The following is a 14,033-nucleotide window of genomic DNA, read 5'->3' on the forward strand; positions in this document are numbered from 1 at the left end:
ACGGATTTTTATTTATTTATTTATTTATTATTTTTTTCTTTTTTAAGAAATTCAAAAGTACGATCGATCCTCTTGAAGGAAAAAGTTTTTATTTTTTATTTTTTATAAAACCAATTAACAAGCTTTGTAATGTTTCTCTCCGACACCCACTCAGTCTGGCTTACTGCTTCGATATTGGCTACCTGTAAACACGTGACCTACTCTACTATTGGACAGAAAAGACAGATCGCGATCCTGCATTTGAGGAGCATCATCGCCTTGTGCCGCTAGAAAGGCGGTCGGGTTTACATGTAACTCTTCTGACTGGGTGAGTATATTTTATACAATTCCCAAATATGTATATTTAATAACAAATTTAAATAACTAATTATCATTCCTTCGAATTTTTACGTTAACACCCCCCTCCCCTGTTATACGGATTAGCCTATATTATTTTTCTTAACTTTTAAAGCTACGCTGTCAAATATTCGCATTAATTTCTAGTATTTGCTTTCATATATTTTTAAACACTACACGGTGACAAAGTCTTATAAGATATAATATAATATATATATATATGGCCGTATATATTGTATATATTTATTTATTTTGTCTAATATATACGGACGTTGTGTTTTATTGTGTATTCTTGTTACGTGCCGCATTTCATATTTTATTACCCATCTATCTTAGCCTATCGTCCTCGATTCGAACAACAGTTCTGTTATATTATTTTAAAATTCTCTCCTATAGAGATGTTCCTTTTCTTCCGAAACATTTTACACAGAACGGAATTTTATTCTTTTCATAGAAATGTAAATTTTATATATATATACATATATATTAATGAGATTTCTACATTCTTCTGTTATAACCCTACATATTTGACCCACTTTACGGATTTTTATTATTAAATTTACACATTTACCAACAAATTAAAGCATAGATTATTCGATAGAGGTTAGTTTAATAATATAATAAATTAAATTTGCATAATAAAAACAACCTTTTTTTTTTTTTTTTTTTTTTAACTGAAGGAAATGATAGTTTCATTTTCTTACGCAGTGGCGTTGCAGTCGATTGTTGGTCAGCCATGACGAGAGTTGGCAATCAGACAAATAGTACCGATCCCGATGCTATCAATTCAAGGATATTTGTGGGAAATTTAAATACATATCTGGTATCCAAAGAAGAATTGGAAAATATATTCCAACGTTACGGAAGAATAAGAGGTATATCGATGCATAAGGGATATGCATTCGTACAATTCACAGATACATGGGATGCAAGAAATGCCGTAATGGGGGAAGACGGCAGGACCGTTGCTGGACAGGTATTAGGTGAGATGACGCCAAGGTTTTTTTTTGTTGTTTTTTTTTTCTCGAATTAAATCTCCTATCCTTTATTGTTAAATTTACACACTAACTTACACAGTAATAGATTCCGTTATTTAGAAATACAGTAGTCGTTAGGCCTACTTATTCAGATCACCGAAGGCTGTCGCTACACATCTATAACGAGGAGTCTTCTGGATTTCGTTAAGTTTCATCACTCTTCAATATATTTAAACATTTACGATTCCCGTGAAAGGTATGACGATATTAAAATTAGTATAAATGTAAAAGAAAAAAAAGAAGCGTTGGCTAAAAGACAACAGTGGTGGTCGGACAAACATATCTAAATATTTTTCGTTGCTTTTTCTTTCTTTCGGAACCTTTTCTTTTTGTCGGGTTGGGGAGCTGTCAATTTGGCAAAATGCCAAATGAAACGGTTCCGTTGCGCTGCCGATAGCCATTCAACCATTTACATCGAAAGACACTCAACACATCGCTCATAAAATAGCTTCGTGCAACGCATGCGTTACAGTAGGGAAAGTTCAAATAGAGCGTCACGACTGTGGGTAAGTTTTCCCATTTCTAAATATACGAAAGGTACTTAATTAAAACACATTTTATACATATAAAAAGTTGGTATGTTAATGACGTCAGCGTGACGCGAAGGCAGCTGACAAATGACAACTTATTTTTGGCAGTGGGAGCTTACGAATTGTAATAGTACATACGTTTTTCGATGCTTACCAGTTCAAAGCTCTAGAGTAAACCACAGCTAAAATTAAAAATAGAAATTTTTCACTCGTAACTTTAACAAATTAATCTAATATCGACAGAGCTTTTATACAGCATTAGCGACACTTGGCTGAGCTTTCATTCTACCAAGACATTTTTGAGGGTTAAAAAAAAAAGGATTCTTTTTTTAACGCGTGGACATTCATTTAAGTAATTGTTTTTCCCAATTTTTAACAAGTATTTTTCTTAAATATTTTGAACGTCATTTTGTGAGGTCGCCACTATGACCTTTGACCTCTATATGACCCTTGCAGACGTGAACATGGTCTTGGAACCAAAGCCACACCAAGTTGTTCGGAAAAGGTCCAATAATCAGCTTTTGAATCCTTCAAGCAAGTAAGTTTAATATGATTTTTTGGTAAAGAAAAGTTTTTTTTTTCTCTCTCTCTCTCTTTTTTTAAAAGTATTTTGATGTATTTTTTTAGATAAAAAAATAAAATCGCTACACGGCTACACTTATATGACTTTTTTACAGCGTCAACTACGTTTAAAAATGCTTAACTTTTGCAGGTTGGCTGGCTTTTTTTTAAAGTGTCGTATTTAAATTACTCAGATTCGAAAAGTCTCGGTGAATTTTTACCTGTCTACTACTACAACTAGAATGACAGCAATTAAACGACACCATTAATACGATGTGGAGTAGGTAGACGATCGATTTCCGGAATCGGATATTTACTTCCGGTTCGCTTAACGACATGTGTCCGACGTTTCCCTCTCCTCCTACGATTATAAGCAATTTTCGCGACGAGTAAGATTTAACCGAAGGAAAGAATTTAAAAAAAAAAAATCTATTTATATATAGAAATTGAAGAAGGTAACCTTCATCGTGTGCCTATATAAACCGAGAATATTGTTATTTATTTATATATATAATCTATAATGTGACATGACATTTGAGGAGTGTTTTTTCGCTTTTGTTCTATTCAACTATAGCTTTGTTTGTTTTAAATCTCAAATAATTAATCGAGCAAAACAGATTTGTAACTTAAAAAACACGTAAGATGTCAGACTGAAATGGTTTTTTTCTAATTGCAGTTATTTGTTTTCCCGACAAGCCATGCCTCCGGTCAAACGACCCAGAACCGAACTGACATCAGTTCCATTTGTGCAAAAGCCGAAACTAAAGTCTAGAGAACCGCTAATTCACCCCAAGAGCTATCAATCAGGTAAAAAAAAAAAAGAAGAAGAAATCAGCTCCCGTTCTCTATTTTATGAAGAGTTTTGACCGCCAGATATCTCGTTGCAGACAATTCTGACATACTCATCTGTGGCAATTGCAAGGAGCTATTTTCCAGTCTTCAGAAGTTAATTGAGCACAAGAAACAAAGCTGCAAGCTAAGGTTTACCTGTAAATGTCATCATAGCTCTTCTACAGGTAAAGAATTCTCTTTTCCCTCCCCCCTCTTTCGGTGTGTAATCTAAACAAAACACATTGTTACAGACCTGCCTTGTTTTACTTTACGTTTAAATTACATTTTTCCCCACGTAGATTCACCTAAAAACATTAACTGTGCCCACTGCCAGACCAAATGTTCGACATGGTGGGATCTCATTCAACACGTGCAAGGATGCCACGGTATATCTATTTATCAAAATACAAACGTAAGTACAGTACAGTCTACTAAGTGATCGTGTTATACTACATTATATATATAATAAGAACATTTTTTTTTTTTTAATTTTCTCGCAGATGACTCTGACAGGTGCGGAAAACGGGACACAGACCTCAACATCCGAAAGCTTAGCATCTGGCGAGTTCAACAAAGAAACTGTCAACTCGGATACGCAGAGTGGATTGGACGATAACGAATGGGAACAATCACCGCCGGAGACAATACGCGTAAGTAGATAAATCCCTTTCTCGATACGACAATACGCGTAAGTAGATAAATCCCTTTTCTCAATACGACAATACGCGTAAGTAGACAAATCCCTTTCTCGATACGACAATACGCGTAAGTAGATAAATCCCTTTCTCAATACGACAATACGCGTAAGTAGATAAGTTTGAGACATTTTCTAGATCTCTTTCTCATCTCAATTCTCATTCCAGGAAAACAATTTATGCGAATTGACTCAAGAAAAAGCGGTCGATACCAACGATCTGGAGATTATGGTGGAACAAGGGTGATGTAACTAAAATCTACACTTACCTAAGATATATATATATCCCGTCATGGACCCGAGGACAAAATTTTGCTCAATCCATGAAAAAAAAAACCAAAAAATAAGAAAAAAAAATCTTTTCCCAATTGTCTGTCAATTTTCGTTCTCAGGATTTAATTCTTAAAGTGCCAACCAATTATGGAGCACAGGACCACTGGATTATTCTAGTCAGATTAATGTATAAATATATATATCTATTAGAGAAAACATATATATAGAGATTATATATTAAGCGGGTAGATAAACGATATATATATATGATATATATAGTATATTCTTAGGTATAATTATAAAAAAAAAAAAAAATACATATTTTGTCTTAAATGTTATGTTTGTGAAGTAAATTGACGGTTTAAAAAAAGAAAAAAAAACAATATGGCGGAAGTTAAATCGCCTATAAAATCAGTCTATGTCTTCCCAAGATAATCGGAATTGCTACAGAATTCCTAAAAAGAATGCATATCTTATTCATGCACAATTTATCATTCAAGATGATAAAACATTTTATTTTTATTCTTTTCCTCCCCCTCTCACCACATCATTACCATATATAGCGCATATCCCAACATATCAATGTACAGTATATAAATTAATACATATATATACATATATATATATATGTATGTATAAAACCTAAATAGTCAGATCGAATTTTAAAAATCTTTCTCTTCTTGTCCGTATAATTAGCCTTCTAAATAGATAAACAGAAGAATAGCCTTAGAGAAATTCATCTGATTGTTTTCAATTGTTTTTTTTATTTATTTATTTATTATTATTTTTTTTAAACCAATTTTGCCTTTTATGGTATGTGATGACGTATAGCACATCTCCCTGGGGGATATTTGAATTATCGATCAATTTTTCGCAGCTAGTTCCCCGCATCGATGTTGCCTTACTATATAACTGTGACACTTTTCTTCACGTGTTGTGACTGTGTCAAAAAATAAATAAATAAATAAATAAATAAATTGCAGATTATCATACTTTATGTAATAAAGTTGTTGTCTGGTTATAAAATTGTCGTTGTATTTAAAAAGAAAAGAAAAGAAATTGACTATATTATTGTTAAAAATAATTGCTATTTTCGATTAGTTTAAAAATACATTCGGTGTAATAAATAAAATCGTTTTATTTACGTCCATTTAATCAATTAAAAATGTAAAAGAGAATTTTTACTTTATACACACCGAGAAATACGTCTGTAAATTTAAAAGTTTTATCTGGAAATGCATAAAACCTTCTAACAAAGGAAGGACGTTTCCTATTGTTACTGTTCTGTGAATCAGTTAATGGGTATTATTATTATTATTTTTTAAATTAATTTAATCAATCCTCTCAATAAAAATGACTAATTTAAATACAATTAATTATGTTTTTATTTATTAGAAATAAAAGAATTTACATGGTTATTATTTTATAAATTAAATCTGTAATTTTAACACTAACTTTTCTCTGTTTTCAACCTCTAACAAAATGAATGGATGCAGTTCTTATTTATTTCTCTGATCTATTTATTTTAGATGAAACTGTTAGATATAAGCAGATGAAATTCTTAGAATATATTTCAGATATGAATTGGAAAATCTAAAAAGGAAAAAAAAAATGGCCGCACACACTACTCTCATCGATTTATTTAATATCTTCTTCTTCTATCTTTTGATAAAAATCCTATTTAAATTTCTAAAAGAAAAATCAATAAATTAAACAAATTAATTCTGTTAAACACATCTTTTAATGTGTCAATAGATTTTTAACGTCAACTGATTTCTAAGGGTATGAACAACAGTTTTTAACATTAAAAAAGTCCGAAAAATATCTATTTAAATTTATTAACGAAATGTTTTCTCAACGTAGGACGTAATAATATAAAGCTAAAGCCATCTAAACAATAGAAAATGCCTTCATTTGTTACGTTAACATTCCCTTGTTTAATGATAAATTCTGTAACAGCAACAACAACAACGCATTGTTATATACTACAGTAACAAAACTAATTAATTATAGTGATTTACACGTAAAATATTCACTATTTTACGGATTAATTACTGTATTTATTTTTTTTTAAACACCACACAGATCAATACAATTGTCATTTTAACAATAGATTCTTTACCTTTTTTTTTTAAATTTAAATTTTAATTCTTCTTACGTCACTTGTTTACTTTTACTATAATAAATATATATTTATTAATATGAGGCACGTGTACGGATGTATAAAACTTGCCTTTATATTATACAAATAAGCATGTGTAATGCATTATTGATCGCTTGATGTAATGTTGTCCCACCTATTACACGAATATGAAAAATTATATAAGTCTAGAAAATATTTTATAGAGTAAGGAAAAAGGTCAGGAAATCATATAAGTTGATATGTCTTCTCTTACACTAAAAAAAAAAAAACACACATGAAAACATACAGAAACATACCCTAACACACCTCATATAACAAAAAGGAAGTGTATTACGTAAATAAACACCTTATATAGAGCCTGGTGTGACGTCGAGAAGACGGGGGGGCGGTTCCTACCACTAACGGGCCTCCCCTCACACCCAGGCCTCACACCGAGCTATCGACGACCCTGTCTAAATATTAATAAATAGTTAATGTATATTTAAAATATATTATTTAATTTAAACTTCTCTTAGATTAAGATATTTTATTTACTTTTATTATTATTAATATTGTGTTTAGAGGGAGAGAATTATTACAATTCTTAAGAGAATACGTCATAATTCTCTCCAAAGAGAATTGTAATTAGGAATTATAATTATATTCTCTAAAGGGAATTATTAAAATGTGTGTATAAAGTTATTTTTAAATGTTTTTATTTATTTATTTATTTATTGGTCGTAGCCAAAGAATTGCAATTTTTGTAATTAACGTGCACAAAACTACATAAAGTTAACGGAGAAATTGCAAATTCAGCGAGATTTGATTACGTCACAGTTTTTCTCCCCTTTAATATTGAAATACTTTTGCCGACTTCTCTTCTATAATAATAATAATAAAAGTTAATCCCGCTAGTTTATAAGCGGTCGAAGAACCTCTTTACGACATACACCGACGGGAACGTAAAAAAAAAAGTGTCCGCCGATTGGAGGTTATCCGGCATTCGTTTTTGATTTATTAATAAAATTTGTTTACGTAGACATGACCACTGTTGTTGGGAGGTGGCCGTTATTTGCAGGTTATTTTTTCTATGCGTGTTCGTTCGGGAAAATGTCCGTTGTTGAGAGGTGGTCTTGTTGATTTTGTATGCAATTTTCGTTTTAAAATTATTCCTGGAAATCTGGCCGTTCTTCGGAGGTTAGGCCTATTTTGTATGCAATTTTGTTTAAAAATGTTCCGGGAAAATGTCCGCTGTTGAGAGGTGGTCGTGTAATTTTGTATGCAATTTTCGTTTTAAAATTATTCCTGAAAGTGTGGCCGTTCTTTGGAGGGGTTAGGCCTATTTTGTATGCAATTTTGTTCAAAAAATGTTCCGGGGAAAATGTCCGCTGTTGAGAGGTGGTCGTGTAATTTTGTATGCAATTTTCGTTTTAAAATTATTCCTGGAAAGTGTGGCCGTTCTTCGGAGGTTAGGCCTATTTTGTATGCATTTTTGTTAAGAAAAAAAGCTCCAGAAAATGTCCGCTATTGGGAGGTGGTCTTTATTTGTACTAATTTAATATTAATTAAAAAGAAAATAGTGTTTAAACTTGAATCTTTGTTTAAAATATCGTTTAAAATATTAAAGAATTTATATTTATAAATAATACACATTAAAACCTGTCCAAAACGGAAACCTGCAGAATACGAAAAAAAAATATCTAGTACCGTACAATTCCGGTTTACGCAGGTTCAACCGTACAGTAAAAAAACTGTGTAAAACAGGAATCTTACGGTGTAAACGCAAACCGGAAAAAATATTCGCGAATCCGTTTTACACAGGTTTTTACTACACAATAAATCCAGACCGTTTTTTAACCGTAAAAACCTGTGTAAACCGGAAAAAGAATGTAGTTAACGGTAACCTTTTTAACAGGTTTCCGTTCTAGACAGGTTTCGCCGTATAAAATTCTGTTTTTAATTAGAATTTCACTAAATAATAATAATAATAATACTTTAGTGTTTACTTCGAGAACATAAATAAATAAATTTCTATTTATAAATAATACATACCTAAACATTTTCCATAAAATTCTATGTTAATTAAATTACTTTTAATGGTGAAATCTCGGTCGTATAACCAATTTAATTAAGTTTAATTATAGTAAACGAGAAAAGGGGAGGGGAGGGGGATATTTTTCTATCGAACGAATACGTGGAAATACCAAAAGAGTATTTCAATAATTCTTACCACTTAATTCCGGGATTAATACTTAGAAAAAATTCCACAAGAGTAAACACAGTTTGTTTTACTTACCCTTATTGTATATCCCCACCTACAGGAGTAACATAATTCCAGACTTTTTTCCATTGTAATTCAAACGGGAGCGTGGGGAGGGGGGAGGGAGAAAAACTAACAACAAACTTCGTATCTTACAGAACTTAATAATAATATAAAAAGGGGGGAAGAATTGGGCTCTATCTACAAAAATATCATTAATTAAAATAGCCGTTGAGAGCGGGGGGAAGGAATGATTTACTCGAACCCTTTCTGTTACCATAGTAACTAACCACTGTTACTCGTAACCAGCGCAATAAACAAGATTATTAACAAAATGTTTAGAAAGGATATTAATACTCTTTTTAATTTTATATATATATATATATATATATATATATATATATATTAAGGCGAAACTATATTAAAAATTTCCGCGTGAATATACCGTTTATTAATATGTTTTTTTAAGGGTTGGGATGTTGAAAAATGACGCGCGTGACGGTGCAAATCCTTCGATTTTATTGCGCGTGTTATGCCAAATTTGCATATTTTTAAAATCGAAATTTTCGTCTAGACGCCGAATGGCAATTTGAGGGGGAAGGGGGGACAATATGGCGACGGAAAGTAAAAAAATTGCGTATTTTTTTTTTTAAATCGATGGAAAACGTTAGTCACGCGAACGTTTTCTGTAAAACGGTTACGTGACCGTCAACGTTTGCTACGGATTTAAATGATTAAGTTACGCTGTAATGGAAGCGGATGGAAATCTGATGTAACTTTGTAACTCTAACTTGTTTCAAACTTGTTACGCTCGGTCACCTGATCGTTCGTTAATTACTCGCGTATAAAACGCGTATTGTTCTTCAATTGTTTAGGCTTCTGTTATAAATAGTCTACCGTTACGCTCGTTTTACTGTATATTTAAGCGTGTAAATACCCTAGAAGAAATACTATAATCTATAACTTATTATGTATGCAAGGTCTTATATGAGTACTCTTCGACCAACCGCCTCTAAAGTCCACCCCCTCGAGCGTATACAGTACACATTATATATAGACTTTATATAACTTACAAATTATGATATATTGATTAAATTTACTTAAAATTAGGCGTTGTTTACCTGAGTATATATATAAACATATAGCTTAGCTGTAAATTATACTACAGTATACGCTTACATATTTAATTATACAGTCCGTAGCCGCACATACCAATTTGGTGCAGATACAATACGTTAAACAGTATAAATAACCTTTACGTAAACATCATACATACAGTAAAACCTGTCCAGAATAAACGGTTTACACAGATATTAACGGTTTACAACGGTTTTACTTCTAGATATTTTATATACAGTAGTGTTAAAGTTAAACAATGTAACAACTTACTGTAAATACTTTACATGTATATACAGTAAAACCTACGTTAAGATTTCTTCCGTTTTGGCAGGTTTTTATTATTTTTAACGCCGAAAATCGCTACATTTCGAAGAATTTTCCCCGTTTAAAGCAGGTTTCCGTTTTATACAGGTTCCCTTTTGAACAGGTTGTTTTTTTTTGCTACATAAACGGGAAAAATTCTTCGAAACGGTGCCAAACTGGAGTGCATGTCCGGTTTACACAGATTTTACTGTACACTAATACAGTATTAATAAAGTAATTATATTGTACGTCTTAAACACATAATTTTTAATTTGATTCCTGTCTGTACTTTCATTTTATTTTACAGATTCATGTATAATTTTACTTATACGTGATGTCGCGACGTCGTAATAAAATTTCGGAACCATACATCATGATCTGTTAACCACATATCACATAATAAAATACAGTAAATCATGTCGGCTTAATACACTATCAGTAAACTACAAACTGTAAGTATTATATTGTTCAAATCCGATCGTAAAAGGTATTAAGACTCTTAGAAAATCGTAAGAAGATACAACGAAATAATCTCATTGTAATTGTATTTTCTTCCCTTTTAAAGTACTGTATAAGTTATACGGGCCTCTACAACGTATATAACACGTAGGAATTTTATTACTCTATAATAATTTATAATACAATAAATAATATATCAAGACTGCACATCCTGTGTGTCTGTCGATATACCGAGGTCTGCAGTCTGACAATAAATAAGAATATAATACGCTATTAAAATAAGTTATATAATACAATACAAAATTAAACCTCGATATAACGAACTCTATATTTATGTGTCTGTAGTCTGTCAATACACACTGTAATACAACATATTGTGCTATACAATGGGTCTTCGATATAGCGAATGAGCTACATAAAGAGCAGGAAGGCCCAACAAAAGTACAATTGATATATATTAATACATTATATGATACATAACAATACAGTAATTCTATTGTACTGTTATAGTATTATATTAAGAAAACGACAGAAAGGTAATACATTACTGTATAATTCTATTATAGGATACACTAATGTAAACATGACAAATATGTACTGTGTATATAATCGTATTTAACGTAATGGCCGAAGGTAGTGTGATGCAACAACACAGAATCACGCACGGTTATATAATACCTTAATATAGAATTAATATTGTATTATATAATTCTCACGAAATATATATTTAACAGAAAACACGACAAACTTGCATTTAGGTGACGATTTTTATTTATCTTTAAGCTGTAAACTCGACACTTTAAGTTGGATTTTGCTTGGTATCTTCCAATGAAAATCGATCATCGTCTCATCGATCGAAACATTTATCAATACAATTATAATTATTACGGGGGATGCCGTTTTGAAATCGGTCCGTTTGTCTGTCCGTCTATCCTTCGTTAATCTTCGAAAACTGTTTTAGATACGTGAAAATCGAGTCCAATTAAGGGGCCAGATTGACTACGTATGAACTTCCGGACCGGAAGTGGCGTGATTTTTTTGACATTAAACCGTTAAAAATTGATCAAAATCGCCATTTTCTTACCGAAAAAACCAAACTTTTCAACTTTAATACTTAAGATAATCATCTTACAGGCGGGGGGTTACATCAATTATCGATTTTACATTTGTTATTGATACTATCTTCCTGAAATTCGATTTAATAAACAAAATACTACGTTAAAGTTGAAGGCGTGTTGAAACTTTTTTCCCCTATTTTTACGGTTTATTAAAAACACGAGATTGCCTCAATTAACAGTTAAAGTAGTAATTATTATCTGCAGAAATTATTTATCATTAAACAATCATTAAAGATAATAGAGGTTAGTAGAGGACGACGGGATACGTCGACATCCTAACCTGGTTCTATAAAAGCTAAGAAAATCGATACAAGTGTTATTACTTCTAAAGCTGTCTGCTATTGATTAACAATTGTTGATCTGTATTTTTAAAATTCGTCAATTCGTCCATCGAATTTCCCAAATTCTTTTACGCATTTACCTCCATTTAACGTTCGAATCCAAGAAGTCTCTCGTCTTAACAATAGTCTCTTTTAAACGCCATTTTAAATTTAAAAAGGAAAAAAAGATAATAAAATATGGAGTCGTGTTGGTAATTAATTATTGCTGTATTTTTCCGCCTGGGTAAATTATACACGAGGAAATTTTAATTACTTTTACAGGTTATTGTGTTTTGGAGGGGTTCTTTGTTACGGGGCCCGTTTGGCTCTGTTCTGTTGTGACGTAATAATGTAATCGTGTCACATTTGACCCTCGGGGTTTTTGCCAAACTCCACGTTTTCATACCCCTCTGAACACAGAAAAGTAAAAGGGAAAAAAGTGTGTATATGTGTTGGCATGTATTTTAATTAATATCTCAGTATAGAGTGAAGATTCAACAACCAAATTTGGCACGGTAACTTGTATATAACGGACATTGATGCTTATAAATTTTGGTGGTTAAAGGTCGAGGGGGTCGTACTTAATGGCATTTACAAAAACTCGTCTCGTCCTCAAAATTATGCCTTTTTTTAAACAATGATTAATAATATAAAAGTTATTTTTTTTAAAAACAATTTTAACTTTGTTTAATGTGTCTTAGTGTTGGCCGGGAAAGTTACGCAACTCGTTGCTGGTTATTTTTTGTTTGGTGTGATTTTTATAGTCTTTTGATTACGATTCTATGAGATTCTTTTCTTCTTTACGATTCTGTTATTTCTTTATGGGTTTTCTGGGTATAGCTCGATATAAAAGTATGGTCTTCTGATTATTATTGTATTGTATTAGTTATGGTTCCTAAGATTTTCTATGTGATTATATGAGGTGTTTTGTTACGGTTCAGCCTAATTCTATAATGTTTTGGTTATAATTTTATTTAACTAAAAGGTTTTGGTTATGTTTCTGTGAAATTCTGTGATCCTATGGTTCTATGGGGGGGTTATAGTCTTTTGAATTTCGATTACTGGGTCTGTGCTATTCCGTGCTCTTCTGATTATTATTCAAGCGATTTTTATATTCTTTTTGTTACGGTTCTATGATTGTGGTCTTTAGGCCATGGTTCTATATGGTTCTGTAGTCTTTTGACAATGGTTCTATTATTCTGTGGCCTTTGGTTTTCTGTATGGGTTATCTGGTATATTTTTGCATAATATTATGATCTTTTGATGTCACTTTAGTCATAATTATGTCCCTAAGATTTTATATGTGATTCTACGAGGTGTTTTACGCTTAAGGACCGTATAATACCGTTGAATCGTACCAAAACATGGTATGGTTCGTCGTAATCATACAGTCTTTCCGGACAGGATTTTATTAACAGTTTCTCAACGAAGATATTGATTAATGTCTGGATTTTATCCGCATGTTTCATTCATGTTAACATGCCCTAAAAAATAAAAATAAAAAAATGACTACGATTATTGTTTTATCTTTCAGTTATGACTGTATGAAGTACGATCATTTCATCGTTTTTCTATAGGTTACACCCTTACGATTACGGCTTTTCTTTACGACTTTATTTATGTTATACATAAAATAAAACGTCATAACAATGATGTTACCATCATTAACCACTAATCTACTTACGTAACATTTTTATAACTTATGCGAATCGACAAACAGACGTACGGAAAAAATCGATTTCAAACTAACTTTACAACTTTTTTACGGACAGACGAAATGAATATAATAATAACGATTTAAATTTAGAAAAAGACGAATAAATAATAATAATAATTTTTCAATTTTTATTCATGGCATACGAATTAAAATTGATAATTTTCTATAATATGTTATTATTATTCAGAAATTCGGGAAAGCAATTTGCATGTACTGTAATTATCCGTAATGTGAAATCAGCTGTTTGAAATAATTAAGTCTTATCGTTGATTTCTTCGATTATCTTCGGGCATTTAAAAGCTAATTTTGATTTCTGCTTGACAATCTTATAAATATTTATATTGAAATTATCA

General features: G+C 31.4%; 1 protein-coding gene across 1 annotated transcript; it reads left to right on the top strand.

The window, feature by feature from the left end:
- The first annotated feature begins 221 nt into the window (after nucleotides 1–221).
- LOC136986231 (serine/arginine-rich splicing factor 5-like) lies at nucleotides 222–4,427 on the top strand. Its single transcript, XM_067283722.1, has 8 exons — nucleotides 222–307; nucleotides 1,045–1,319; nucleotides 2,360–2,441; nucleotides 3,141–3,271; nucleotides 3,352–3,480; nucleotides 3,595–3,707; nucleotides 3,796–3,945; nucleotides 4,159–4,427. Exons 2-8 carry the CDS (start codon nucleotides 1,073–1,075, stop codon nucleotides 4,234–4,236), a joined length of 930 nt encoding a protein of 309 aa, XP_067139823.1. The 5' UTR covers nucleotides 222–307; nucleotides 1,045–1,072; the 3' UTR covers nucleotides 4,237–4,427.
- The last annotated feature ends 9,606 nt before the right edge of the window (nucleotides 4,428–14,033 follow it).

The sequence above is a fragment of the Centruroides vittatus genome, unplaced genomic scaffold, assembly GCF_030686945.1.
Source record: "Centruroides vittatus isolate TY-2023 unplaced genomic scaffold, ASM3068694v2 contig_1213, whole genome shotgun sequence".
In the NCBI taxonomy this organism is placed as follows: domain Eukaryota; kingdom Metazoa; phylum Arthropoda; class Arachnida; order Scorpiones; family Buthidae; genus Centruroides; species Centruroides vittatus.